Source organism: Spermophilus citellus, assembly GCF_964194105.1.
Source record: "Spermophilus citellus genome assembly, chromosome: 3".
Lineage (NCBI taxonomy): Eukaryota > Metazoa > Chordata > Mammalia > Rodentia > Sciuridae > Spermophilus > Spermophilus citellus.
The window spans coordinates 1,563,507-1,587,534 of NC_138184.1; the positions used below are offsets into that span (position 1 = coordinate 1,563,507).

At 65.1% G+C, this 24,028-nt stretch overlaps 1 protein-coding gene across 1 annotated transcript; it reads right to left on the bottom strand.

Annotated features, from left to right (window-relative positions):
- Positions 1-780: 780 nt before the first annotated feature.
- On the bottom strand, positions 781-16,525 carry LINGO3 (leucine rich repeat and Ig domain containing 3). Its single transcript, XM_081287335.1, has 2 exons — positions 16,421-16,525; positions 781-4,097 (listed from the first exon to the last, which is right to left on the bottom strand). The coding sequence occupies exon 2, from the start codon at positions 4,049-4,051 to the stop codon at positions 2,273-2,275; it is 1,779 nt and encodes a 592-aa protein (XP_081143461.1). The 5' UTR covers positions 4,052-4,097; positions 16,421-16,525; the 3' UTR covers positions 781-2,272.
- Positions 16,526-24,028: the final 7,503 nt, after the last annotated feature.

Below are 24,028 nucleotides of genomic sequence, written 5' to 3' on the forward strand. Positions count from 1 at the left end.
GCCTGAGGCACATTTCCCTGCTTCTGCCAAAGGACAGAGGGGAAAGCAGCCCCCATGGCCAGCCCGCCCCCCCCCCTTCGTGCGGTCCCTTGACCTCCGCCCCCAGAGGGCAGGGAGAGACAGGAGCCTCCTTCCCGTGTTCAGTCGGGGAAGCTGAGGCCGGGCCACCAACACTGGACAGCCAGGGAGGCTGCTCTGGGCCGTGGCCCCTGGGGTCCACCCTGACCCCACCTTCCCCCTCCCAGAGTGAGGGCAGGTGTCCCCTGCTGCCTCGGGGACAGGTGGGGTCTGTGCCCCATGTCCCCTCGGCCAGGGGTCGGGTGTGAGCACTCACCAGTGCTGCTGCAGGGCTCGGCCTTGCCAAGGCGGGGGACAGGCCCCCAGGAGGTGACGCCCCCAGGGCCCTGTGGAGACCTGCTTTCTCGTGGCCTGAGCTGGGTCCCAGTCACCCCGACGGCCAGGGGCTCTGCCGGCCCAGCAGCCCTCCCCCCTCCTGGGGCCTCCGGTCCCACCCCTCCTGCCCTCCAGCCTCCCTGGGTCCATCTGGAATCAGGATCAGAGGGCACCAGCTCACAGGCTGTCCTCAGGGTGGACCCCCAGGGCCTGGAATAGAACGGTGGGTGCCCTGAGGGGCCTCTGGTGACAGCCTCTCTGGGTCCTCAGGAGCCTCCTCACCCCAGCCTCCCGCCCTGCTCCTCCCAGGGAACAACACAACTTGTGATGAAACCCGTCTCAGTTTTATTGGGTCCAGTCACATACAGCAGGGGGGACGGTGGCACCTGCTGGGACGGGGAGAGGGGGCGGAGACCGTGCCCTGCCGCCCTGTGGCCCGGGGCCGGTGCCCTCCTGTCTCGAGGAGGCTGAAGGCACTTGATGTCATCTTGAGGGCCTCAGTGTTGTCATGGCCACCCAGGTCAGGAGGAGGCTGGGGGACAGAGCGGACCTGACCGCCATCCAGGGCAGCGCTCACCTGCTTCTGGTCCACCACGGGCAGGGCCAGGCTCCCACAGGCCCAGTCCCAGCCCTGGGGAGATTGGGCCGCGTCCCCCAGGCTCGCCCGACCCCTGGGCGCACGGCCAGCTGGCTGTCTCCCTGCGAGATTCCTGACCCCAGATCCTGGATCCAAGTAAAGCCACCAAGCCCTTCCGCCGGCCCGGACGGGGGTGCCCAGACCCCTCACAGAGGACACCGAGGGCCCGGGTGGTCCTCAGTCCGGCTGGGAGCTCACACTGACTCGGCCTCTGGAACCTCAGGCCAGCCTGCGGGCTCCCGTGCCCTTCCTCAGTGGAGGCGGAGGGCGGGTCGGAGCTGGGTGGGGCAGGTCGTGGGCAGGTCCTGTCTGGGGTCTGGACCCTCCCGAGGAGTCTCCCACTGCTGACCCCGGGACCGGAGCCCACCCCTCGCAGAGCAGGGGACGCTGGTCTGGGCTTTCTTTACCAGACCACCACCTGCCTGGGACACCCAACCTGGTCCTCGGCCCCCGGCACCTCTGTCCCCTGCTGCCCCCTGGTGATCGGGGCTGGCCTGCTGGGCAGGAAGCCTGGCTCAGCCTGCTCGCTGCCCTGGGGGTGCAGCCCTGACCCTGCTCCAGCCCCCAGAGCAGGGGTCAGCAGGGGCCAGGCACTGGGGGACATCTGGGGCTGGTCTGAGCTGGTTCAGGGGTCCAAGGCTCTCAGGGTGGATGACCCGTCCAGCTTGCCTGTCTAGAGGGACCCCTGGGCTGGGCCAGGTCGTGGAGGAAGCTGGGGACATGGCTCTCCTGGTGGGGGCTGGGAGTGGGTGTGAGGTGTCCCACTTCCAGGCAGCGTGCCGGCCCCAGGCGTGAGTGTGTGTCTCTGGGTGTGCGCAGCATTGACTTTCTGGGACGGGTTCCTGGGGCGTCTGTGTAGACTGTCTCCCCAGATGTGGGAGCTGTGTGGGCAGGGACAGGGAGGGCCGAGCCCCGGGCAGCATCATGGGCCTCCTGGTTGTGAACTGCAGGCCACAGGGACCCTGGGGGCCTCGGAGCCGCCCACCCCCACCCCCAGCCCAGGGACCTTGGCAGGGGCAGGAAGATAGGTTGTAACCTTGAGAGAACACTTGAGAAACTGCAAAAGATGCTTTCTGATGAAAAACAGTCTGTGGTTGGGTGTCTACAAAAAAGGGGAAGTTCTGCCAGTTAGCCGACTTGCAGCTTCCCCTTCCCCCTTTGGAAAATGCATAGGTGGAAATCAGTCTGGTAATCTGACCAGGATCGGGCTTCCCCAACTGGGCCCAGGGCTTCCAGCGCCCCTCAAATCATCTTCATGTTGAACTTGCGGGCTCCGCCCTGGCCCGCGGCCGCCGCTGGCCCGTCCGCCTTGCGGAAGGAGTACTCCACCGAGAAGTGGTTCTTGTGCTGCCCACGGCCGCGGCTCCACACGAAGAGCAACAGGAAGCAGAAGAGCACCACGCCCAGGAAGGTGATGCAGCCCATGGCGGTGGACACCAGGATGGCCGTGAGGTCCAGCGGGAAGCGCGCGGCCACCTGCGTCTCGTTGCGGCCCTCGCCCAGGGTCCGGTTGGCGGCCGGCGCGGGCCGCACCGTCAGCGTGGCGAAGTAGGTGTCGTTGCCGCCGGCGTTGCTGGCCACGCACGTGTAGGTGCCGCTGTCCTGCGGCCGCGCGTCCAGGATCTCCAGCGTGCCCCCAGGCAGCACGCGCGCCCGGCCGGCGCTGGTGGCCGTCACCGCGCGGTGCTGCGGCGTCACCCAGGCCACGGTGGGCGCCGGCTCGCCCTCCGCGCGGCAGAGGAAGCGGACGTCGTCGCCCGCGGTGGCGGAGACGTGCTGCAGCCGGCGCTCGCGAATCTTGGGCTTGCGGCAGACGAAGTACTCGAAGAGCACCGAGTCGGGCAGGTTGCGCAGCGCGTCGCCGCGCACCTCCGCGGGGGTGGCGCAGGCCGGTAGGCGCCCGTCGAAGTTGAGGGTCTTGCGGCGCTGCACGATCCAGAGCAGGCGACAGTCACAGGCCAGCGGGTTCCCGTCCACGCGCAGCGTCTCCAGCGTGTTGACCGAGTGGAAGGTGCTCTCCTCCAGCGTGGACAGCAGGTTGTTGGACAGGTTCAGCAGGCGGATCTGTCGCAGGCCCAGGAAGGCCTGCGGCTCCACCACGGCCAGCAGCGCCCCGGCCAGGTGCAGCTCCCGCAGGCGGACCAGGTCCCGAAAGGACCCGCGCGGCACGGTGCTGATGGGGTTGTGGGACAGGTTGAGGCAGGTCAGGTGCGCCTGGTGTCGCAGCGCGGCGGCCGGCACCGCGGTGATGTTGGTGTGGGTGACGGACAGCGAGGTCAGGTTGAGGCCCTGCAGGCTGCCCGCGGCCACCTCCTCCAGCAGCGGCCAGTTGTCGATCTCCAGGTGCAGCAGCCCCGGAAGCTTCCGGAAGTTCTGGTCCTCCAGGGCGGCGATGGCCAGGTGTCGCAGCCGCAGGGCGCCCAGGCCCCGCAGATGGCCCAGCGACTCTCCGGACAGTGCCGTAAGGTTGCAGCGCTCCAGGGTCAGCTCCTCCAGGGCCAGCAGCCCCGCGAAGGCCCGGCGCGAGATGAACACCAGGTCGTTGTCGCCCACCTCCAGCCTTCGGAGGCTGTGCAGGTCCTGGAAGGTGTAGTCCAGCAGGATGACCAGCCTGTTCTCGCTCAGGTCCAGCAGCGTGAGGTTGTCCAGGCGCGTGAAGACCCCAGGCGGGATGAGCTTCAGCTGGTTGCCGCGCAGGCGCAGGACGCGCAGGCGCGGCAGGTTGGCGAAGGCGCCGGGCTCCACGTGCGCGATGACGTTCTGGCTCAGGTCCAGCTCCTCCAGCTCGGGCAGCGCGGCCAGGTCCCCGGGGTTCAGGCAGCGGATGCGGTTGCGGCTGAGCTCCAGCAGGCGCGTCTCGGCCGGGATGCCCTCGGGCACGGTGGTCAGGCGGCGGCGCGCGCAGGTCACGGCGCGCGTCTGGGCGGCGCACTCGCAGCGGGCTGGGCAGCCCCCGGCCGGGGGCGGCGCCGTGGGCAGCAGCAGCAGGTGCAGGCTCAGCACGCGCAGCCAGCAGGTCATGGTGCGGAGCCTGGGCCTAGGGCCGCGCCAGCATCCTCAAGCGCACCTGCAGGCGGGCGGGGGGCAGCGTCAGACCTTTCGGGTGCCCACCCCTGGTGGCCCCGGGAGCTGCTGCCCACCGTGTGGGCGGCACTCCACTCCTGGGGATCTGCACCCAGGAGGAGGGCACGTGTCCCGAGACCCGAGCACAAATTTCACTGACACAGCATTGCTAATAGGTGGGGACAGTCAGGTGTCCACAGGTGCAGGAATGGACACACAGCGTGGCCCTGCACAGGCTGGTGCACGATTCTGCCTGGAGCAGCAGCGAGGCCCGACACACCCCGCAGCGTGGATGGCCCTCAAGGACCTCCTGCTCAGCAACAAGGACCCACACAACAGAGGACCCACTCCCAAAGGAGTGTGTGACCCTATTAGCTGGAAACGTCCCAAACAGGCTGGGCCAGAGACAGGGTGTGGGTTCCCGGGGGGCTGGGGCTGGGGAGGGACTGGCGGCTCCTCGCGGCCTGAGCTTCCTTCTGGGGTGGTGCAGTGTCCAGAACGCGCTGGGGAACTTTTGTGCTACGTGACGGTCACCGTGGTAGGAACACTGCAGGAAAGACCCTCTGACCTGGAGGGGAGTCGTACTCAGGTCAGTACTTTTGTTTAAAAAGACATTCATCGGGGCTGGGGTGTCCCTCAGTGGTAGGGTGCTTGCCTGGGTTGGATTCCCAGCACTGCAAATACACAGAACAAAGCATTTACGGAGTGCCTGTTGTATACAGGCTCAAGTTCAGTGGTGCATAAGCCAGACGTGGCTCCTGCGTCCTGGCGTGCACATCCACGGGAGAGGGGCACAGGACCCTTCCACTTGTGTTAATGCCGGCCCACTGTGTCCTCCAGGTCCCTCTCGGCCCTCCCCAAGCCTGGGCCTGAGCTGGACACACCCTGCGGGACAAGCAGCAGAGCTTCAAGGGAAGCAAGGGCCGGGCCTCCATGAGTCGGGAGTCGCCCGACGGATGAACAGGATTGTGAGAGGGGGTGACTCCAGGCCAGGAAAGGGGACACTTGAGCTGGACTCTGATGGATGGGGGCTGCTGTGATCCCCAAGGAGACTCAAAGTTGGAGTCTCGCTCTGGGTGTCTTGGGGGGCCTTGCTCGGAGGTGGGGACTCTGGGTGTGAAGGGTTGGGGAGGCCACACGGGGCGGGCAGGCCTCTGTGCAGTGACTGTGTCCTTCAACGAGAGGGGAAGGTGGACCCAGGTAACACAGAGGGGAGAACGCCACAAGAAGATGGGGACAGGCCGGAGTGATGCGGCTGCAGCCAGGGACGCCTGGAACCCCCGGAGGCTGGGAGAGTCAGGGGTCTTCCTGGGGCTTGGAGGGGCCAGCCCCCCCCCCTCACTGGCCTGGCCCGAGCCTTCAGCAGGCAGCCCCAGGACCCTCGAGGCCGAGGCAGCCGCGGAGGGTGCTGCAGCCAGAGGACGGCTGGGCAGAGGACGGCTGGGCAGAGGCCGGGCGGAGCGCAAGGCCGGCAGAGCGCAGTGCAGGCCGGGCGTGAAGGTGGAAATGAGGGGGGGTCTCGGGGCCGGATGGCGCGGAATGTGGTGGCCAGGAGGCCCAGGCCCCGGCAGGCCCCAGAGGGGGGGCCTTCCTGGTCATCTGGGCAGCCTGCTGGCCCCTGCTGCTCGCTGACCGCCGGCTGCCCACCCTTCCCAGGGGTTGAGATGGGGTCGGGTGGCAGGAACAGCCAGATGGCAGCTGCCCGCACCACCCACCTCTTCTGCCCAGCTGCCAGGTGGCTGTGTTTGGCATCTGAGCCGCTGAAGCCCCAGGCATCCCCCACTTCCCCTGGGACAGGCCAGAGCCTGACCTGCTGTACATGAGGGCAGTGGCTTCCCGGCTTCTAGACACTGAGCTGGGAACCACACGTGGCGGGGAGGGCCGCATGGGCAGGGTCTGGACCAGGGCCCCGAGCCGGCGGCTGGCGTGTGCCAGAGTCCCTGCCACCTGGTGAGTGGGGAGCCGAGGCAGGCGGGGTGCACCTGAGCAGGACCCCTTGACACAGAGATCACAGGGCCGGGGCGCAGCTCAGGCAGGGCCAGTGCCGCTGGCTTCAAGGTCTGCTACTAAAAAAAAAAAAAAATGCGACTACGGAGACAGCCATGTGACAATGACAAGGACACAGACCGAGTGATGCATCTGCAAGCCAAGGGCCACCAAGGGCCTCTTGAGAGGGGATAAGTCTCTGTTGTCTTAAAGCCACCCAGTTCCTGGTAATCAGTTATGGTCACCCCAGAAGACCGACACAGGGCTTCAGCCACACCCGTGCACCCTGCAGAAAGGTCAGCCCAGGACAGTGGCACACACAGGCGGGCTTTCTGCAGTGTTCTTGAAATAGTGAAGAAGTGGAACCAACCTAAGTGTCCCTCAATAGGGGATTGTGAAGATAAATCCTAGTCTGTGTCAGGATGTGCAGGAAGGTGGGCAGGTACTGACAGACAAAAATGGATGACTGGATCTAGGTGTCCATCCACATGGGCTCAGTCCAGTACGTGGAGTGGAGAGGTTTATCTGGACCAACAGCGGAAGTCAGCTGAGACCTCGCTAACGGGGTGGCAGGGAGAGAAGGCTCTACCCTAAAAGTCCATCATTTGGGGATCAATCAAGCAATCAGTAATTAGATTTACTTGTCAGTGTGGAACGCTGGGGGCTATGTGCCTGGGAGGGCACGGCAGAGCTCTGGGGAGGAAGACCACCTGGTTGCCATCAGTTATGACAGGGCACTGCTCCTGGGGACAATGAAATGTCCAACTGAAGCTGTATTTGGGCAGCTGGATGAGCACCTGAGCAGACGCCCTGCCGCCCGCAGCCACCCCTGTGGAATGAGCACGGCCGGGCGTAGGCAGGCGCCGCCGTGGGGAGGGCCCGGGCTCCAGGAGCGGGGCTCACGGCAGTGGGCGCGGGAGGGAGGAGAGGGCGCCGCACACCACCCGCTGGAGTGGCCCTAGCCCTGGGGTGGGGGGAGTGAGGTCCTTCCCCTCCCACCCCCTCTGGGGCAGTTTTCCTGGGTCACCCTCCTTGGCTGGAGCTGTGGCGGTGTGTGCAGGGGCCTCTCCCGGGAGGGGACCGGGCACTGCTGACTGCTGCTCCCTCGGCATCTGCCTATCTGTGCCTCGGGCGGTTTCTATCCCAGGCCTGTGCTGGGCTCTGTGGCCACCACGCGCTGTCTCCTGCCAGGCTGCAGAGACAGCAGGAGCTGGGCTCCCTGGCTCTGCCCCAAGGGGAAGCATCTGGTCTCCCAGCCCTGCAGGTCCGGTCACTGTCCTCTGCTGGGGAGAGTGTCACACCTCAGAATGAAATCTAGAGCCTCCTGACCCACCTGCCCTTCCCTCCCTGCCTCCCCTTCCCTCTGCGCCAGCCACACGGCCCCTCCCTGAGCCTCCAACTCACCAGGCTCAGTCCTGCCACAGGGCCTCTGCACCTTCCCTGCACGTCTCTCTCTTTGACTTCATTTTGGTCTCACCTGAAATGCCACTGCCCTGGTTACTTTCTGCCCAAGTCCCCACCCCAGTCTCCCTGGAATGCCAATCAAAGCCTTCCTAATGCTGGTGTCTGATCGCACCATGGAGATGAGGGAAGAGGACAATGAAGAGGGAGAAGGAGGAAATGGTGGTAGTGATGGTGATGGTGGTGGTGGTGGTGGTGGTGGTGATGGTGGTGGTGGTGGTGGTGGTGGTGGTGATGGTGGTGGTGGTGGTGGTGGTGATGGTGGTGGTGGTGATGGTGGTGGTGGTGGTGGTGGTGGTGGTGATGGTGGTGGTGGTGGTGGTGGTGGTGATGGTGGTGGTGGTGGTGGTGGTGATGGTGGTGGTGGTGATGGTGGTGGTGGTGATGGTGGTGGTGGTGGTGGTGGTGATGGTGGTGGTGGTGGTGGTGGTGGTGGTGATGGTGGTGGTGGTGGTGATGGTGGTGGTGATGGTGGTGGTGGTGGTGGTGGTGGTGATGGTGGTGGTGGTGATGGTGGTGGTGATGGTGATGGTGGTGGTGATGATGGTGGTGGTTGTGGTGATGATGATGGTGGTGGTGATGATAGTGATGGTGGTGATGGTGGTAATGGTGATGGTGGTGGTGATGGTAGTGATGATGGTGATGGTAGTGGTGATGGTGATGGTAGTGGTAATGGTGGTGATGGTGATGGTAGTGATGATGGTGGTAATGGTGGTGGTGGTAATGATGGTGATGGTAGTGATGGTGGTGGTAGTGATGATGATGATGGTGGTGGTAGTGATGGTGGTGATGATGATGGTGGTAGTGATGGTGGTGGTGATGATAGTGAAGGTGGTGATGGTGGTGGTGGTGATGATGGTGGTGGTGGTGGTGATGATGATGATGGTGGTGGTGGTGATGATGATGACGGTGGTGGTGATGATAGTGATGGTGGTAATGGTGGTGGTGGTGGTGATGGTGATGGTGGTGGTGATGGTAGTGATGATGGTGATGGTAGTGGTAATGGTGGTGATGGTGATGGTAGTGATGATGGGGTAATGGTGGTGATGGTAGTGATGGTGGTGGTAGTGATGATGATGATGGTGGTGGTAGTGATGGTGGTGATGATGATGGTGGTAGTGATGGTGGTGGTGATGATAGTGAAGGTGGTGATGGTGGTGGTGGTGATGATGGTGGTGGTGGTGGTGATGATGATGATGGTGGTGGTGGTGATGATGATGACGGTGGTGGTGATGATAGTGATGGTGGTAATGGTGGTGGTGGTGGTGATGGTGATGGTGGTGGTGATGGTAGTGATGATGGTGATGGTAGTGGTAATGGTGGTGGTGGTGATGGTAGTGATGGTGGTGGTAATGGTGGTGATGGTGATGGTAGTGATGATGGTGGTAATGGTGGTGATGGTGGTAATGGTGGTGATGGTGGTAGTGATGATGGGGTAATGGTGGTGATGGTGATGGTAGTGATGATGGGGTAATGGTGGTGATGGTGATGGTAGTGATGATGGTGGTAATGGTGGTGGTGGTGATGATGATGGTGATGGTAGTGATGGTGGTGGTGGTGATGATGATGGTAGTGATGATGGTAGTAATGGTGGTGATGGTGATGGTAGTGATGATGGTGGTAATGGTGGTGATGGTGATGGTAGTGATGATGGTGGTAATGGTGATGGTAGTGATGATGGTGGTAATGGTGGTGATGGTGATGGTAGTGATGATGGGGTAATGGTGGTGATGGTGATGGTAGTGATGATGGTGGTAATGGTGGTGGTGATGATGATGGTGATGGTAGTGATGGTGATGGTGGTGGTGGTGATGATGGTGGTGGTGGTGATGGTGGTGATGATGGGGTAATGGTGGTGATGGTGATGGTAGTGATGATGGGGTAATGGTGGTGATGGTAGTGATGGTGGTGGTAATGGTGGTGATGGTGATGGTAGTGATGGTAGTGGTAATGGTGGAGATGGTGGTGGTAGTGATGATGGTGGTAATGGTGGTGAAGGTGGTGGTAGTGATGATGGTGGTAATGGTGGTGATGGTGATGGTAGTGATGATGGGGTAATGGTGGTGATGGTAGTGATGGTGGTGGTAATGGTGGTGATGGTGATGGTAGTGATGGTAGTGGTAATGGTGGAGATGGTGGTGGTAGTGATGATGGTGGTAATGGTGGTGAAGGTGGTGGTAGTGAAGGTGGTGGTAATGGTGGTGATGGTGATAGTAGTGATGATGGGGTAATGGTGGTGATGGTGATGGTAGTGATGATGGGGTAATGGTGGTGATGGTAGTGATGATGGGGTAATGGTGGTGATGGTGATGGTAGTGATGATGGTGGTAATGGTGGTGAAGGTGGTGGTAGTGATGATGGTGGTAATGGTGGTGATGGTGATGGTAGTGATGATGGTGGTAATGGTGGTGAAGGTGGTGGTAGTGATGGTGGTGGTGATGGTGGTAATGGTGATGGTGGTGGTGAAGGTGGTGGTGTCAGTGATAGTGGTAATGGTATTGCCTGTACAGCGGGCTCTGTGCCAGCCCGGGCCACATCTTGGTTGTCTGTTATTCCCACAGACTCCATGGGGGTGTCCCATGGCCACCCCATTTTACAGATGGGAAGGCTGAGACCCGAGGCGGCCTCCGTCACCTGGTCCACAAAGCACAGGGATCCATCAGCTGGTTCACCTAAGAGATGCTCGGGCGGGGGAGCCCAGGCACCGCCCACCCCCAGCACTCGGAGGGGGAGGCAGGAGGACGGCAATCGCGGGCCAGCCTGGGCGGCCTCCTGAGATACTCAAATAAAAACTACGAAGGGCTGGGCACAGCTCAGTGGCATGCCCCTGGGTGCCCTTCCCAGTACAGAAAAGGAGAAGAGAGAAAAAGAGGAAAGAGAAAGAAGGGGAGAAGGAAGGGTTCCGGGGCAGCGGGCAGCACAGGAGCAGGGCAGACTCCACTTTTCCTTTCGGGTTTGGCAGGACAGACAGAGAAGGCAGTTTGGCTCCTGCCCAGTCAGGGGTGGAAGGCTCTGGGGTGCGGGGCAGGCGTCGTGGGGCGCAGCGCTGGAGGGTCGGTGGCAGAGACAGCCCAGGCCAGGTCCCCCCAGAGCAGATGCTGACCCGAGTCCCTGCAAGGCCCAGGCCGCCCTGCCTGCTGCTCGGGGCTGCTCGGGTGGAACGGAGCTGCGGGGGGACAGGGCTCCTGGGACCGTCCTCTCTGGCCCTGGGAAGGCACCACCCTCGCTGTCCCCTCCTGTCCCTGCCGCTGCTTGCTGGCGTCCTGGGTCTGGGCCCCTGCAGAGGCTGCCTCCCAGCCCGGCCCCGCCCTCGCCCCCTGCTCCCTGCTGCCCAGGACCTTACTTGCCCTCCCCCTCCCTTGGCAAAGGCCAGTAAAACTTCACGCCATCCCAGAATGCCAACCCCCTCCGGGAGATGGCTACTCACTGTCCACCGTGAGCGGGCAGGGCTGGGCAGAGCTGGGCAGCGCCCATACCCTAGCTTTTGCTAACCTCTCTGTGCCCTTCTTTGCTGCAGGGGGGTGTCCCGGGCCTTTCAGGCCGGGCAGCGCCCTGCCACTGACTGCGCCCAGCCTCTTGAGCAGCTGGGGTGGCGGGGTGGCCGCCGTGCCCAGCTCCAGTTCTCTGAGTAGCTCCTGTCGTGAATAAGGACAAAGCCACCAGCATCACCAGACTGAGGGCCAGAGCCACCAAGCTGCCAGCAGGTGGCCTCAGCTGCACGACGCTGTGTGACTTCCCAGGGAAGCTGCACCCTCTCTGGACCTGGCCTGTCCAGCGCAGGCCCAGGGCCTTCTGGGCGTCCTCTGAGCTCGCTGTATAATTACTCCTGGTCGATGCCACTGCCCTGCCCAGCAGGGGCCACTCAGGCTGTGACCTGGTTTGTCCACTCAAACCTGTCCCCACAGGCCTGCCCGTCATTTCCCCTGTGGGGTGCTGGGGACGTACTGCTGGACTGAGGCTTCAGGGTCAGCTCTGGCCCCAGCTGGGCGGCAGAGGCCGAGGATGTCCACCCACAGCCTCTCAGGCCAGTGCTGTGCTGGTGTCTGGGGCAGCGGCAGTGTCCTGGGTGGAGGCCAGTACCCCAGGTGCCACCACTCTCAGAGGAGGAAGGGCCAGGCACTGGAGCGGGCAGCAGCCTCTCTGGGCCAGTCCCTCCCCGGAGTCTGGGCCTCACACTGGGCGGAAGGCCAGGCGGACACGTCCAGAGTGTGGTGGGGACCTGGGCAGAGGCCCTAGAGCCCCCGGGGGAGGCCAGGAGGTGGATGGGGCCGTGGGGCGTCTGCTTCACTATCTGTCCCTTCCTGTGTCCCCAGCCCTGGCCTTGAGCAGGGTCAGCCTCGTCCCCGCCGGGCACTTCTTCCTGCCCTCGCAGGATGCAAATGCTATCTGCTCGCTGTCTCAGCCGCCCGGCCCTGAGCTCCAGCCCGGGCCCACCGCGTCCTGGACGTCCCAGCCGTCCCAGCCTCTCGTCGGAGGCACCGAGCTGCCCAGCTGCCCTCTGAACCCTGAGGCGCTGTCCTCCTGCCCCCCGCCCCCCGCCCCGTCAGTTTGGCCTCCAGATACACCCAGACCCGCCCTCTTGGCTCCCCTGCCACCGCCAGGCCACCTTCACCACCCGATCCCCGCTCCCCCCCAGGCCACAGCCCCTGCTGCAGCCAGTCTGCCCTGCGGTGGCCTGGGGGCCCTGCGTCCTGTCCAGACCAGGACACCCCAGTGAAGATGACCACACAGCCCTGGACACTGTCCCACATCCCCTGGGTCAGAATGTCGCAGGGAGAGCCCTGCAGCGCAGGGTGCAGGCAGAGCAGCGGGAAACCGGGGAGATCAGCAGAGACCAGAGAGGGCAAGTGGGGTGCCCTGGGCCACCCAGCAGGGAGAAGCTGTTGCCAGGCCCACCCGGCTCTCCAGGACAGGGTCCCTGTCTTCTGGGGGACGCTGCCTCTGCCCACCTTCAGCCAGGAGTGGCCCTAGATGAGCGAGGCTCCCCTCCTCACATGCCGGGCAGCCGCACTGCGACCACCTGGGGTCAGCAAGTGTCAGGGGAGTGGAGTGACCTCTGAGCCCTGGCATCGGGACCTCAGACCTGCAGGCCTGCTGTGTGGCTGCTGCCCCGAGTCCTGGGTGACGGGCTAAGGCCGGACCCGAGCCAGGCCTCCCCACCGGCCTCCAGAGAGGGAGAGAGGCTGGGCGGAGGGGGCCCACTTCCCGAGGCTGCTCCGAGAGCCCGCCGGCCTTCTCCCAGACCCGGCAACGTCCCCGCCCTTCAGGATCCGGGTCTGGCCCAACAAAATGCGCCCTTGGGCCACGGTTGCTGTGGGTGCCATGGCAGGAAGGGACAGCCGTGTCCCCACGGCTGTCACTCCTCACCCGCACCCTGGCCATGGGGGTAGGACCAGCTGTGGCTCAAGGCTTAAAGCTGGAGCCCAAGTTGGTGCCGGGAACCTCCTGCGCCGCCCCCCCCCCCCCCCCCCGCCAGATCCCTGGGCAGCGCTGCCCGTCTGCCCACAGGGAATGCCCTGGGGACCCAGCGAAGGGCAAGGCCCTCCCAGGACACTGGCTCATCACTCGCACAGGAGCCTGGCCACCATGGATGGGGGGGCACCCAGCGGGTGGCACCTCCTGGGGCGCGGTAGCCCTGCCCGGTGCTGTCCCCAGGGCGGGTGGGGCCTGGCGTCTCCCGCGTCCCAGCCGACCGGTGCCCCTGGAAGGGTCTCAGGTAGGGGCCGCGTCCCTGTGACCCAGAGCACTGCAGGGGGAGCCCCCATGGCTGGCACCCCGTCCTGCCCTGGCCTCCTGCCGACCGCGGGGTCCCAAGGGTGTGGCCTCAGGTGAGAACGGGCCACCTGCCACTCCAGAGCAGGACAGCGCCTGGGGCCCAGCCCGACCAGCTACCGCCCGCAGTCAGACACTCAGCTCCCCAAGCCGTGGTCTTCTCCTCTGAAAACGACCCTCAGGACCGTGGACCCTCGCTGGGTCCCCGCGGACGTGGCTGAGGCCAGGCTCCGGGCAAAGCCCTGCTCTGCTCCCGCCAACTGTCCCGGCTCCTCCCTTCCACGAGCGCTGAGTGGGCCCCCGCTGTGTGCAGGCTCGTGTGGGGGCCCCCTGGATCCATGGGGTTGGCAGTGCTGGGGACGGAGCCAGGCCTTCCCGTGCTCGGCAAGCGCTCTCCAGCACCTGAAGTCCCCGCTGCTGTCCCATGGTCAGGACAAGAGCACACAGAACCCGTGGTGGACAGGCTGCGGGGCAGTCAGCAAGGAGAGGGAGCCGGCGGTCCCCAAAACAGGCCATCTCGCCCTGCAGCCTGGGGACATGGCACCTCCCAGGGCAGAAGGGGCTCTGATGCAGGGCCAGGGGAGGCCCTGGGCAGGGGTCACCCAGGTCACACCAGGGTCCTCCTGAGAGGAGGCGGAGGGCCAGAGTCAGAGGGCTAGACGAAGCTGCGCTGCCGGCCCTGGGCTGGAGGAGGGGCCAGGATTTAGCCCAGGAGGCCGGGACACTCACTCAGGTAGGGGTCTTTGAAGGGGAGGTGGGACATGGCCTCTGCAGAGCCCCGCACCCACCTCCCGGGCTTGAGAAGGCAGAAGGGATCGGCTCAGTGCGGGGACCTGCCTGGGGACTCCTGAGCTGTCCCCACGGTGGGCTCCTCGCTAGCCCCCACTGTCCCGGGACTCACTTGCAGCTAACCCCTAACCCAAGGAGAGGTGGGCACCCCAGGGTCCAGGGACAGCCCCTGCCCTCGGCAACCCCAGCCCCTCTGGCCCACCTCTTCTTCTGAGCAGAGCTCTGTCCCCTGAACCCCAAGATTACTGGGGACACGTCCTTCCACCTGTCCCTTCCCAGGCCAGGGAACACTGAAGCCTTCCTGGGAAAGGGTCGGGGACAGCTCGGGGGCCAGCAGCTGCCCTCTGTCCCCAGGCTCCTGGCAGCCTGTGGCCTGGAAACACCCCACAGACGTGGGAGCTGGGCCCTGCCCACTGGCTCTGTTCTCCAAGGTCTTCTTTTGGGGACACACTACTGGCCCCCAGGACTGGTGCAGCCTCTGTCCTAGATCTGGGCCCTCCCGGGGTTCTCATGCGTGACAACTCATTAAGCCCTAATTAGTCTCCATCTGCTAGGACTTGCTGTCAACCCTTGGGGGCTGGGGGCCTCCCGACCCACTTTCCTGGCCAGCCTGTGGGGGGCTGTGCACCGCCCTCTGCAGAGGAGGCCCCTAGACCTGGGTGCACTCACAGTGCCTGCTCCATGCTGTGGCCGCTCCTGCTCTAGCTCTGAGGCTGAGGAATTAGGAGCTCATTGTGGAGAAAAGGAGACAGAGGTTCAGAGTGGGTCCAGCTCCCTCAGTGTCCCTTGGCTGGAGAGAGTGAGCCTTGGAACCCAGTCTGATGTCAGCCACTTTCTACAGAACCCCAGTTCCTTACCCTCCCGAGGCCCCGATTGACACGTGGGTGGTGGGAGGCTTGCTGGGCCCGCCCGAGTCAAGCCGGGCTCAGAGTTCTCCAGAGGCCCTCTACCTGGTGACTAGGTGGTGAGTCAGGGGTGCTGGAGTGACGGCTCGTGGGAAGCAGCATCAAACCTCGGAGTGGGATCGGCTTTACCTCCTGCTCAGCAGGGCACCTTCAGGTGCCGAGCAGGCCTGGGGTGGACGGCAGGACCCCATTCCACAGCAGTGAACAGAAGGCCCGGCGGGTGTGGGGCAGGGCTGGCCGCCTCCACCACCAGCCTCTGGACCACCCTCCAGCAGGACCCAGCTGGGTGTGAGAACTGGCGCTTGATCCTGTGGGAGGTGAATCCTCAGACAGGGAAGCTGCCACTCAGAGATGTCACTTGCTGGAAGGCACAGGCTGGGCAGGGGACAGGAGAGCAGGTGGGAGGCCCCAGGCTGGCCTGCCCCCAGGAGGCTGAGCTGCTCACAGGGTCTCCTGGCTGGGCTGCTCCAGGGGGGACCAGGTGGGGGTTTACACGTGCCCATCCTGGCCTATCTGTCCCCTACTCCTGGACCTGTTTCCAGCCCTGTCTCCTGTCCCTCACACACCGCACCCTTCCCATTCCCAGCACCTCTTCCAGGGAGCCCTCTTGGGTTGCTCTGCTGCCCGGAAGTGTGACCCCACCCCAATCCCCAGATTGTCCTCCTGCTGCCCCCTACTCCACCCGAGGCCCCGTCCCAGCAGGGGCTTCTCAGGCCTGGCTGTGCACACGTGGGTCGCGATGGTGTTCCAATGCGGGTCCAGGGCCATGCCCAGAAGTCGCACTGCTCCCACAGCCCGGGCGGGCATCTTCAGGGCCCGCAGGCGCCGAGAGCCCAGTGAAAGGCGGTCTGCAGGGGCCACCAGGTCTGCCCCGCGCCCAGAGGAAGCACGAGGTGCCCCCCCAACTTGTTGCATGGCGCTCAGGGGCCTCGGCGGCCGCGACCCGAGGCCCAGGGAGCCCAGGCCCGGCTTCCGGGCGCAGAGCCCCCGCCGTCGCGCTGCCCCCGCAGGCCAAGCCGGGCAGGGGCTGGGCCGCGCCCCCTCGCGCCCCCGCGGAGTCTGCCCAGGCCGGGCGCGGGCTCGGCGGACCCCAGCGCCGCGTGCCTGCTGCCGGGCGCGGGTGCGGGACAGCGAGGCCCCCAGTGCCCGCGCCCCCGGCCCGCGGCTGCTCCCGCGCCCAAGCCGGGCGCGTCCCCCCCGCGTCCCCGCCGCCAGCTGCCGCCGCCCGCGCCGCCCGGCGCCGCAGACAGGGTGGGGGTCCGCGGCGAGGGGCGCCGGCCCCCAAAGTTTCGGGGCAGCGGGGGCTTGAGAGCGCGGCGGCGGAGGGCGGTGCTGCCCGCGGGACCCGCGCGGCGCGGTGCGGGGCGGGCGCCGACCCCGGGCTGCGGGCCCCGGCCCGCGCGCGGCCACTCACCTGGGCGGCTCCGCCGCGGACACGGCGCGGGCTGCGGCGCGAGGGCCGCCCGGAGCCGACACAAGCCGCCGCCGCCGCCGCCGCCTCCTCGACTCGCCGTGCGCGCCCCCGCCGCGCGCGCCCGCCTCGGCCTCCCCTGCTCCTGGCGGGCGCGCGGGCGCGGGGCGCGCGGCCGGCGCAGGTGTGCGGCGCAGGTGGGGGCGCAGCCCGCGGTGTCCAGGCCCCTCTCCCTGAGGCTGGGGGGGGCCGCCGCCCTGCGGGAAATTCAGGGGCTCCCCAAGCGCAGCAGGTTGTCCGTCCAGAACCTTCTGCCACCTGCCACCTCCAGTAGCCGCAGTCCAGGCCTCCAGCTGCACCTGGACGTTGTCCCCAGCCCTCCAGGTCCATTCTGCAGGTGGTCCCCCGGAGGAAACCCAACACTGGCCCCTGGCGCAGAACCAACCTGCGGCGCTTCCTGCCTGGGGCCCTCGGGCTCTGCCCACTGGCGACGCCCGGGTCCTCGCCTCATTCCCAGGGCGCCCACCCCCTTGCCCCCCCCCCACGGGCTGTTCCTCCAGCCTCAGGGCCTTGGGAGGCGCTGCCCTCTGTAGACTGGCTGGGCTGTCACCTAGGCACCCTCAGCCTGGAGGCGGCTGCAGCACACAGTGCTCAGCTCACGTGGAAAGCGAGTCCCACAAGCAGCCAGGGCCTAGGGGCTGGGTGCCCTCCCCTGGAGCCTGGGGGAGGGGCCTCAGCGGGCCCAGGCCATCACAGGGGGGGGGGGGTTGGGCTCTGTCCCCTCCCTGCCCGGGGGGCTCCCTGGTGGGAACAAGCCCTGGGATCAGAGCATGGAGTCCAGGCCCCAGGACAACTGCCCCTGGGCCTCAGGGAGTCGGCCTCCCGAGGAAGAGGGTGGTGGTGGTGCCTGGGAGGACCAGCACCGGATGGCACCTCTGAGGCTCCTTCAAGCAGGCCTTGCTCCTGCCTCGTCCTCCCTGCTACGACCCAGCCGTTATGTCCCCATTTCACAGATGGGCTGACAGACTCTGAGGTGCCACCTGTCCCAGTGAGGGGAGGGAAGCTGGCCTGGCCCCTGGGAACCAGCGTCCACTGCGGACCCCTGACCCATCCTCCACCCTCTGCGTCCTGAGCAGCCTCACGAGTGGCTCCGCACCAGCAGAGCCACCTGTGACTCAACAGGCTTTGTTCCCAGACTGTCGCGTTGGCCAGAGGCCCAGAAGTGCATCCCGGGAGGCCGCAGGCCAGGCCCCCGCAGGACCGGCAGGAGGTGGGTGGCCTCGGTGAGGTCTGGAAGAAGGACATGACCTCTCTCCATGCCCCCCCCCCCAAAGGCTGGGTGCTGCCCCTGGGTGGCCTCTGGCTGGCCACGCCCCCCCTGAGCCTCTGAGGCTGATACCTGCATCTCGGGGCTCCCGGGGCAGGGAGTCCTGAGCCCTTGGTCCACCATGCCAGGCAACAGGGAGGGAACTGCAGGGCCCAGGACCCCGGGACGGGTGGTGGGAGGCCACATTGATGGCTGCTGCCTGACCAGGGCTGAGGTCAGGGCAGCGTCCTCAGGGAGGGCTAGGGACATTAGTCGGCCACCTGATTGAGTCCGGTCCTGCCATGTCCTGGTTGGGAGGCGGCGGGGCTCCACCCAACCTCAACGTGCCTCCCGTGAGGGGGAGGGGCTCCCTGCCCGTGGCTTGGCCACATCGGCCCTCAGTGAAGACCTTCTCCCAAGAGCCCCGAGAGGCAGGCGTCAGAGAGGGGAAGTGACCAGCCTGAGGTCACAGAGCACCTAGATACTGGCTTGGTGGCTCTGTCCTTGGGGGATCGTGGCTCTGGACACGTGGCAGGGCGAGCCCTGGGAGCTGGGCCCGCCTAGGCCTGGGCACAGGCTGTCCTCGTCCCCCGACGGGGCCCCCACTTCCCCTTGACTCACCGCCGCCCTGGCTGCCTCTGTCCCTCCTCCCCAGCTCCTTGGCAACTCCGGGATCTGGGGACTCTTGACTTACTCTGTTGGTGCCCTGCCCCCTGCTGGGCTGCAGCCGGCACCCTTCACCCGACAGGTACCGGCACAGCGAGGAGGGATGCGGGCCTTGAGAAGGGGCCCACACCCCATCCGGGGCTCCCTAAACTGTGGCTGTCCCCTACCTTCCTTGGCCTGTCTCACTTCCTGTCCCCAGGGGGCGAGAGCCCAGGAGAGCCCCCCCCCAGCACTTAGTAGGTCTCAGTGGAGGAACAGCCCACGTTTGTGGCTTGTAGCTGGATGAGGGCGGGTGAAGTCCAGGGCCAGCCACTCATTGCTGGTGACCTTGGGGTGTCCCTTGTCCTCTCTGGGCCCAGCATCCCAGTGGGTCCTCGGTGCTGCCTTGGCGGGGGCAAGGGCTGCGTGGGAGGGGCTGCCAGGTTACAACCTCCTAGACAGTGGGGGTGGTACCTGGTTGCCAAGGTTACGGCCACCTGTGCCGGGACGTTGCCCTGGAGAGGGACCACCGGGAGGAAAGGGCAGCTCTGGATGGGGAAGCTGCGGGAGGGGCTGGGGACAGGAAGGGCACTGCCCACCCCCAGCCCCGCCTGCTATTGTGGGGAGGGTGTGAGGTTGGTGGGGGGGCTGGTGGGGGGCTCCCTGGCAGGATTCTTCCTGTGCCTCCTGATAAAATGACAACCCTCCCTCTCCTGTCTCCCCAGAGCCGTGGTGGTAACAGGTCAGCAGTAGAGGTCAGTGTGGGGGCAGGTGGCTCGGGAGCCTTCTGTGGCCCCAAGTGGCTTCCCTTCTGTAATTGAGGCAGGAGTCCTCAGTTGCTAAGGGGAAAAACGTGAGGAGTAGCTGGGACCTTGGGTCTGAGGCCAGGCTCCAGCTTGGCTAGATACTTGCTGTGTGACCTCAGGCTAGGCGTCAGCCTCATCTGTAAAGTGGGGATAACGAGTCCTGTGGCTTTGGGGAGGGGTGAACGGGCATATAATATTTACCACCTGCCTGAGCCGGGCCAACCATCAGGTATGTACAGAGTTGCCTGGAGTGAGCAAGAGGCACTCAGGTTGTCTTAAGGGAAGTTACGAGCTATAGAGGGTTCTAGACAAGGGTTGGCTTTGGGTGGCCATGTGGGATGATTCTAGGTACAGAGGCAGGAACTCCAAGAACTGTCTCCCAAATAAGTAACCGCCCCCCACCCGAGCTCAGAAGGAAGCTCACTCATCCACCCTCTGAAAGATGTCTCCTCTGAGGCACACAGAAGTGGAGAGTGCATCGCCTCGTGCGCAGGGTCCTGGGTTCAATTCCCAGCAAAAGAGGGGAGAGGAGAAGGAAGCGGAGCCCGCAGACTCTGAGGCCTACGGTGGGGGAGTCAGCCCACACTGAGCTCACCTGAGCCTCTGCCTCTCTGAACACAGGCCCACAGGGACGGCTGCCCGCAGCCAGCCACGACCCCGCCCCGCCTGCGCCCAGTCCCCCAGTCGTCCCGCGAAGACTTCTTCACCCCTCGGTCAGGTCCAGGTCCAGGAAGGCCGTCCACCCGGCGGGCCGGGGGCCGTCCACCAGCCTCCACGCAACGCTTTGGCTGAAGAATCTTGCCAGCCTTTGGGGGCTCCCCGGGTGCGGACACTGCTGACCAGGCGTCCGGTGGTTGCCGGGCACCTGGGGCACGAGGTGTCCCACCTGGCTGCCATGTTGAGTAGGGAGATGCCCTGTCCCCGGCTCATGAAGCTTCTAGATGGGCGGGGGTGGGGCCAGCAAACACAAGCAAACAGCTAGGGAGGAGGCCCAGGCCCTGACCGGTCAATAGGCGGGGGCCACCTGTGCGCGTGACACTCCGGCCCTGGTCCGGGGACAGGCACAGTGTGGGACTCTCAGGTTGTGCCAATGGGAAACTGTTGCCTGGGTTTCTGACGTCTCTCCCTCTGGCACTCTGAGCCCCCAGGCAGTGTGGCCTCGTCCTGGCCTGGGGTGTCCAGTCTCACTCTTGAGACAGCAGCGGTGGGGGTCGCGGGCCCTTTTTCTGGGTTGCGCAAGTTCCCACCTTAACTTGAAGGGGTGTTGGAGCATCTGCAGGGAGGACCCTCCTCACTGTCATGTGGGAAACAGCCTGGGCCTCAGGGCCGAGCCGACCTTGAATTCCTGGCACAGCCCCACAGAGTGGTCCGGTGTCCTGACGCGCCATCTCCTTCTCCTTCTGCTGACCAGGGATTGAGGCCTTGTAAGTTGCCCAAGATTTCCCATCCTCCTGCCTCAGCCTCCCAAGCCGCTGGAATGACAGGCGGGCGCACTCCTGTACACGCCACCCTCTTCACAGATGGCTGGACTTGCTGATTTCTGGCCGAGGCTGTTGCCTCTCTGTTCACGAGGGACACTGGCCTGTGATTTTCTCCTTTGGGTGGGGTTATGCTGGTCTCAAAAATGACCTGGGAATATCCCCTCCTCCCTGGCTTTGGGTGGGTGCCCCAGCATGACCCCACCTCACTGCACTTTGTGGTGCTGAGGATGGAGCCAGAGCCTCGCGAGTTGAGGAGTGCTCACCACTGAGCTGGCTCCTGAGATGGGGAGATGGGCAGGGGCTGGGAGGGGCAGCCTAGTTTTGGTCATGCTAATATGTGGGGTCTCTGAACTGCCCAAGTGGCAATGGGCCTCAGGGTGGAGCCGACCTTGAATTCCGGCTGGGAGGCCACAGGCAGGGGAGGAACACAGAGGCCCGTTCAGCTGCAGGGGTGCGACCCAGGCCACCTGTCAGGAGACCCCGGGCCTTTCCTCACCTCTGCAGGCTCTGCTGGCCTCCCCCTCCCCTCCCCCCTCCCCCCCTCCTCTTCTTTTGGGGACCTGGGATTGGACCCAGGACACTGAGCCACATCTGTGGTCCCTTTTATATTTTAGAGACAGGGTCTCACTGAGTTGCTTGGGGCCTCACTAAGGTGCCGGGGCTGGCTTTGAACGTGCCATCCTCCGGCCTCAGCCTCCCGAGCCGCTGGGTGACAGCTGGCCACCGCGCCCAGCTCTCAAAGCCGTCTTCTGCCAGCACAGACCTGGTGCTATGGCACCTTCGTTCCTGGGGAATCCTGACCCCTGGCGGGCAGGGGGCAGGAAGTGGCAGGCCTGGTCCGACCAGGCCCTAAGTGGAGGCAGGACGTTGAAGAGAAGCTCAGGGCAGGCCAGGCACTGTCCCTCGGGGCGTCCCTGCCTGGGGCAGGAGCGAGCAGGACTCTCCTGCAGACATGAGGTGGAGGAGGGACACGGGTGGTGATGACTTCAGGCCTGTGGTCCCCGTGGGAACCAAGACCCCTGGGCCCTGCGAGCCTCTCCCTACCCCTCCCTGCCCTGGTCTGCGTCCAGTCTCCCTCTCCAGTCTCACTGGCAGGACAGCAGTGGCCCAGCCCAGGTGTGCAGGGCGTCTGCGGCCAAGTCCCTCGGACACAGCTCGTCTGGGTCCTCCAAGGTGGCCTGAGGCTGGGACCACCGGCTGGCCGAGTGGGGGGGGGCCTGGGGAACGAGCCGCCCCACTCTCCAGAATGGCGTCTGCTGTCTCGTCCCCCTCAGCCCCTCCCAGGCCCCTCCCAGTTACCCTGGGCCTCACTTTCTGCAGTCCCGGGTGGGTCTGGAGCTGGGAGAGACCACTGTGGCTGGCCACCTGAGCCAGCCTCTCTGAGCCACCTCCTTGCCTCTGGGACCCACCAGGGAGCGTGGGGGGCTACTCTGAGACGCAGCAGCTGGGGTGGGGAGAGGCAGAGCTGACCGCCAGAGCCTCAGGGTCTTTTCCACCATCAGAAGCTTCTGGAACCTGCTGTGAGGCCGTGTCCTGGGGGCCGAGGCGGGACCTGCTCCTCTGCCTGCAGGGACCTCCGTCTGTCCCCCAGAGCGGAGCCTCTGTGGTCAGCACCGAGGCCTCTTGGCGGGACGTGGAAGCTGAGGGCTGTGGTCACCGAGGGCCCGTGCAGCAGGCCTGGCCCCTGGTCGACGGGCGCAGCCCCACACTGAGCCTGAGGCCTGTGCTGAGCAGGAGCAGGGAGTGGAAGGGTGGCCCCGCTGGGGTCGGGGACGGCCTGGCGCCACGGTGGCTGCGGTGCCGGCGCAGAGCTGGGACTGACGGGGCCGGGGATCAGTGTCAAAGGACCTGTGTCCTCATCCCTCCCTGGCCCCTCTCCGGGCCTCCAAGTCCTTCTGTTTTGGCCCTTCCCTGACGCCTGTAGAATGTGAACTTTTCAATGTGATGTTAAAGGGACAACATTAAGTATTGAATTTCTCCTTTTAAAATATTTAAGTGCTCAGAGCTGGGTGACACCCCTCGGCGGCTGTCCTTAGGACCAGGTGGGCACGTGCCCTTCAGGAGCTTCTTAGCCACTAACTGATTTCCCACTGAGGGCCGAGCCGCACCCCAGCCCTTCTACTTTTTATTTAGAGACAGTGCTGGCTAAGGTGCTGAGGCTGGCCTTGAACTTGTGGTCCTCCTGCCTCAGCCTCCTGAGCTTCTAGGATCAGATGCGGGCGAGTGCCACCATGCCCCACTCTCTGACAAGCTTGAATGCGCAGAGCAGAAGGTCTTAACCACCCTCCTGTGTGGTCTGCCACCTCGAGCGGACTCTGCATGTTGCCACAGGCTGCCGTCAGCAGGTCTCTATGAACTTTCGCTGTGACAAGCGTCTGTGAAGCCCGGTGGCACACAACAGCTTCTTCACCTCCTGGTTGGTTTGTTTTTGCAGGGCTGCGGGGGGACCCCAGCCACTCTTCCACGGAGCTGCATCTGCAGCCCTTTTGAGACGGGCCTGGCCAAGTTGCCGAGGCCTGGAACTTGTGGTCCTCCTGCCTCGGCTTCCCGAGGAGCTGGGAGGGAGGTGTGGCCACCACGCCCGGCCACGCTGACCTCTAACAAGTCAGGAGGCCAGTGCAGGATGCGGAGGCAGAACCCCGTGTTGCTGAGCACAGCAGATCTGTGCTGTACTTGACCCACTGCAGACCACCTGCTGCTCACAGGGCTCCCAGAGGCCTGCCACCCAGTGAGGGCCCTGGCTCAGGGGCTCCAGTTCTCAGCTTGTCCTGGACCTACTGTCACCTGGGGGGGCCTACCCCCTGGCAGGGGTGTGGCGCAGGACTTGGCGAGCAGGGCACGCCCTCTTCCCTGGGGCGATGCCCCTGAAGCTGAGCCAGCAGAACCCCCCCTGGCCCAGGGAGGAGACCTCTGGTGGGGGCGGGACTGGCCAGTACGGCAGGCCCTCAGGGCCCAGGGCGGTCATCAGAGGCCAGCCCTGCAGCTTCCCCTCCCACCCAGGCTTCTGTCTCTCCAGCTGTGGGGGGGGGGGGGGCCCGCAGGTGATCACACTCAGCGGGGTCAGTGTCCAGGGCGGTCCCAACAAGGACGCTGGGGAGATGGGCCAGGAAGGCCCACAGGCTGGGCTGCACCTGCTGAGAGGCTGGAGAGGCCCTGCCTGGCCTGCAGCCCCAGTTCTGAGTGGGGTGGTGAGCTGCAGGGAGCTGTCCAGGGTGCTGTCCACTGCGACTCTGGAGCGGGGCGGAGTGGGGGTGGGTGGCCGCAGGCAGCTCTGCAGGGTCCTCACAGAACCAGGCCCCCAGCTCGCTGGCCCGTGCCTGCAGGGCCGTGCCTGCCCAGTCGCACGGGGACCCCGCCTGGCAGACCCGAGTGC

Bases quoted from the DNA above. Each gene is read 5' to 3' on its own strand.
- LINGO3 (XM_081287335.1), bottom strand. From the start codon at position 4,051: ATGACCTGCTGGCTGCGCGTGCTGAGCCTGCACCTGCTGCTGCTGCCC.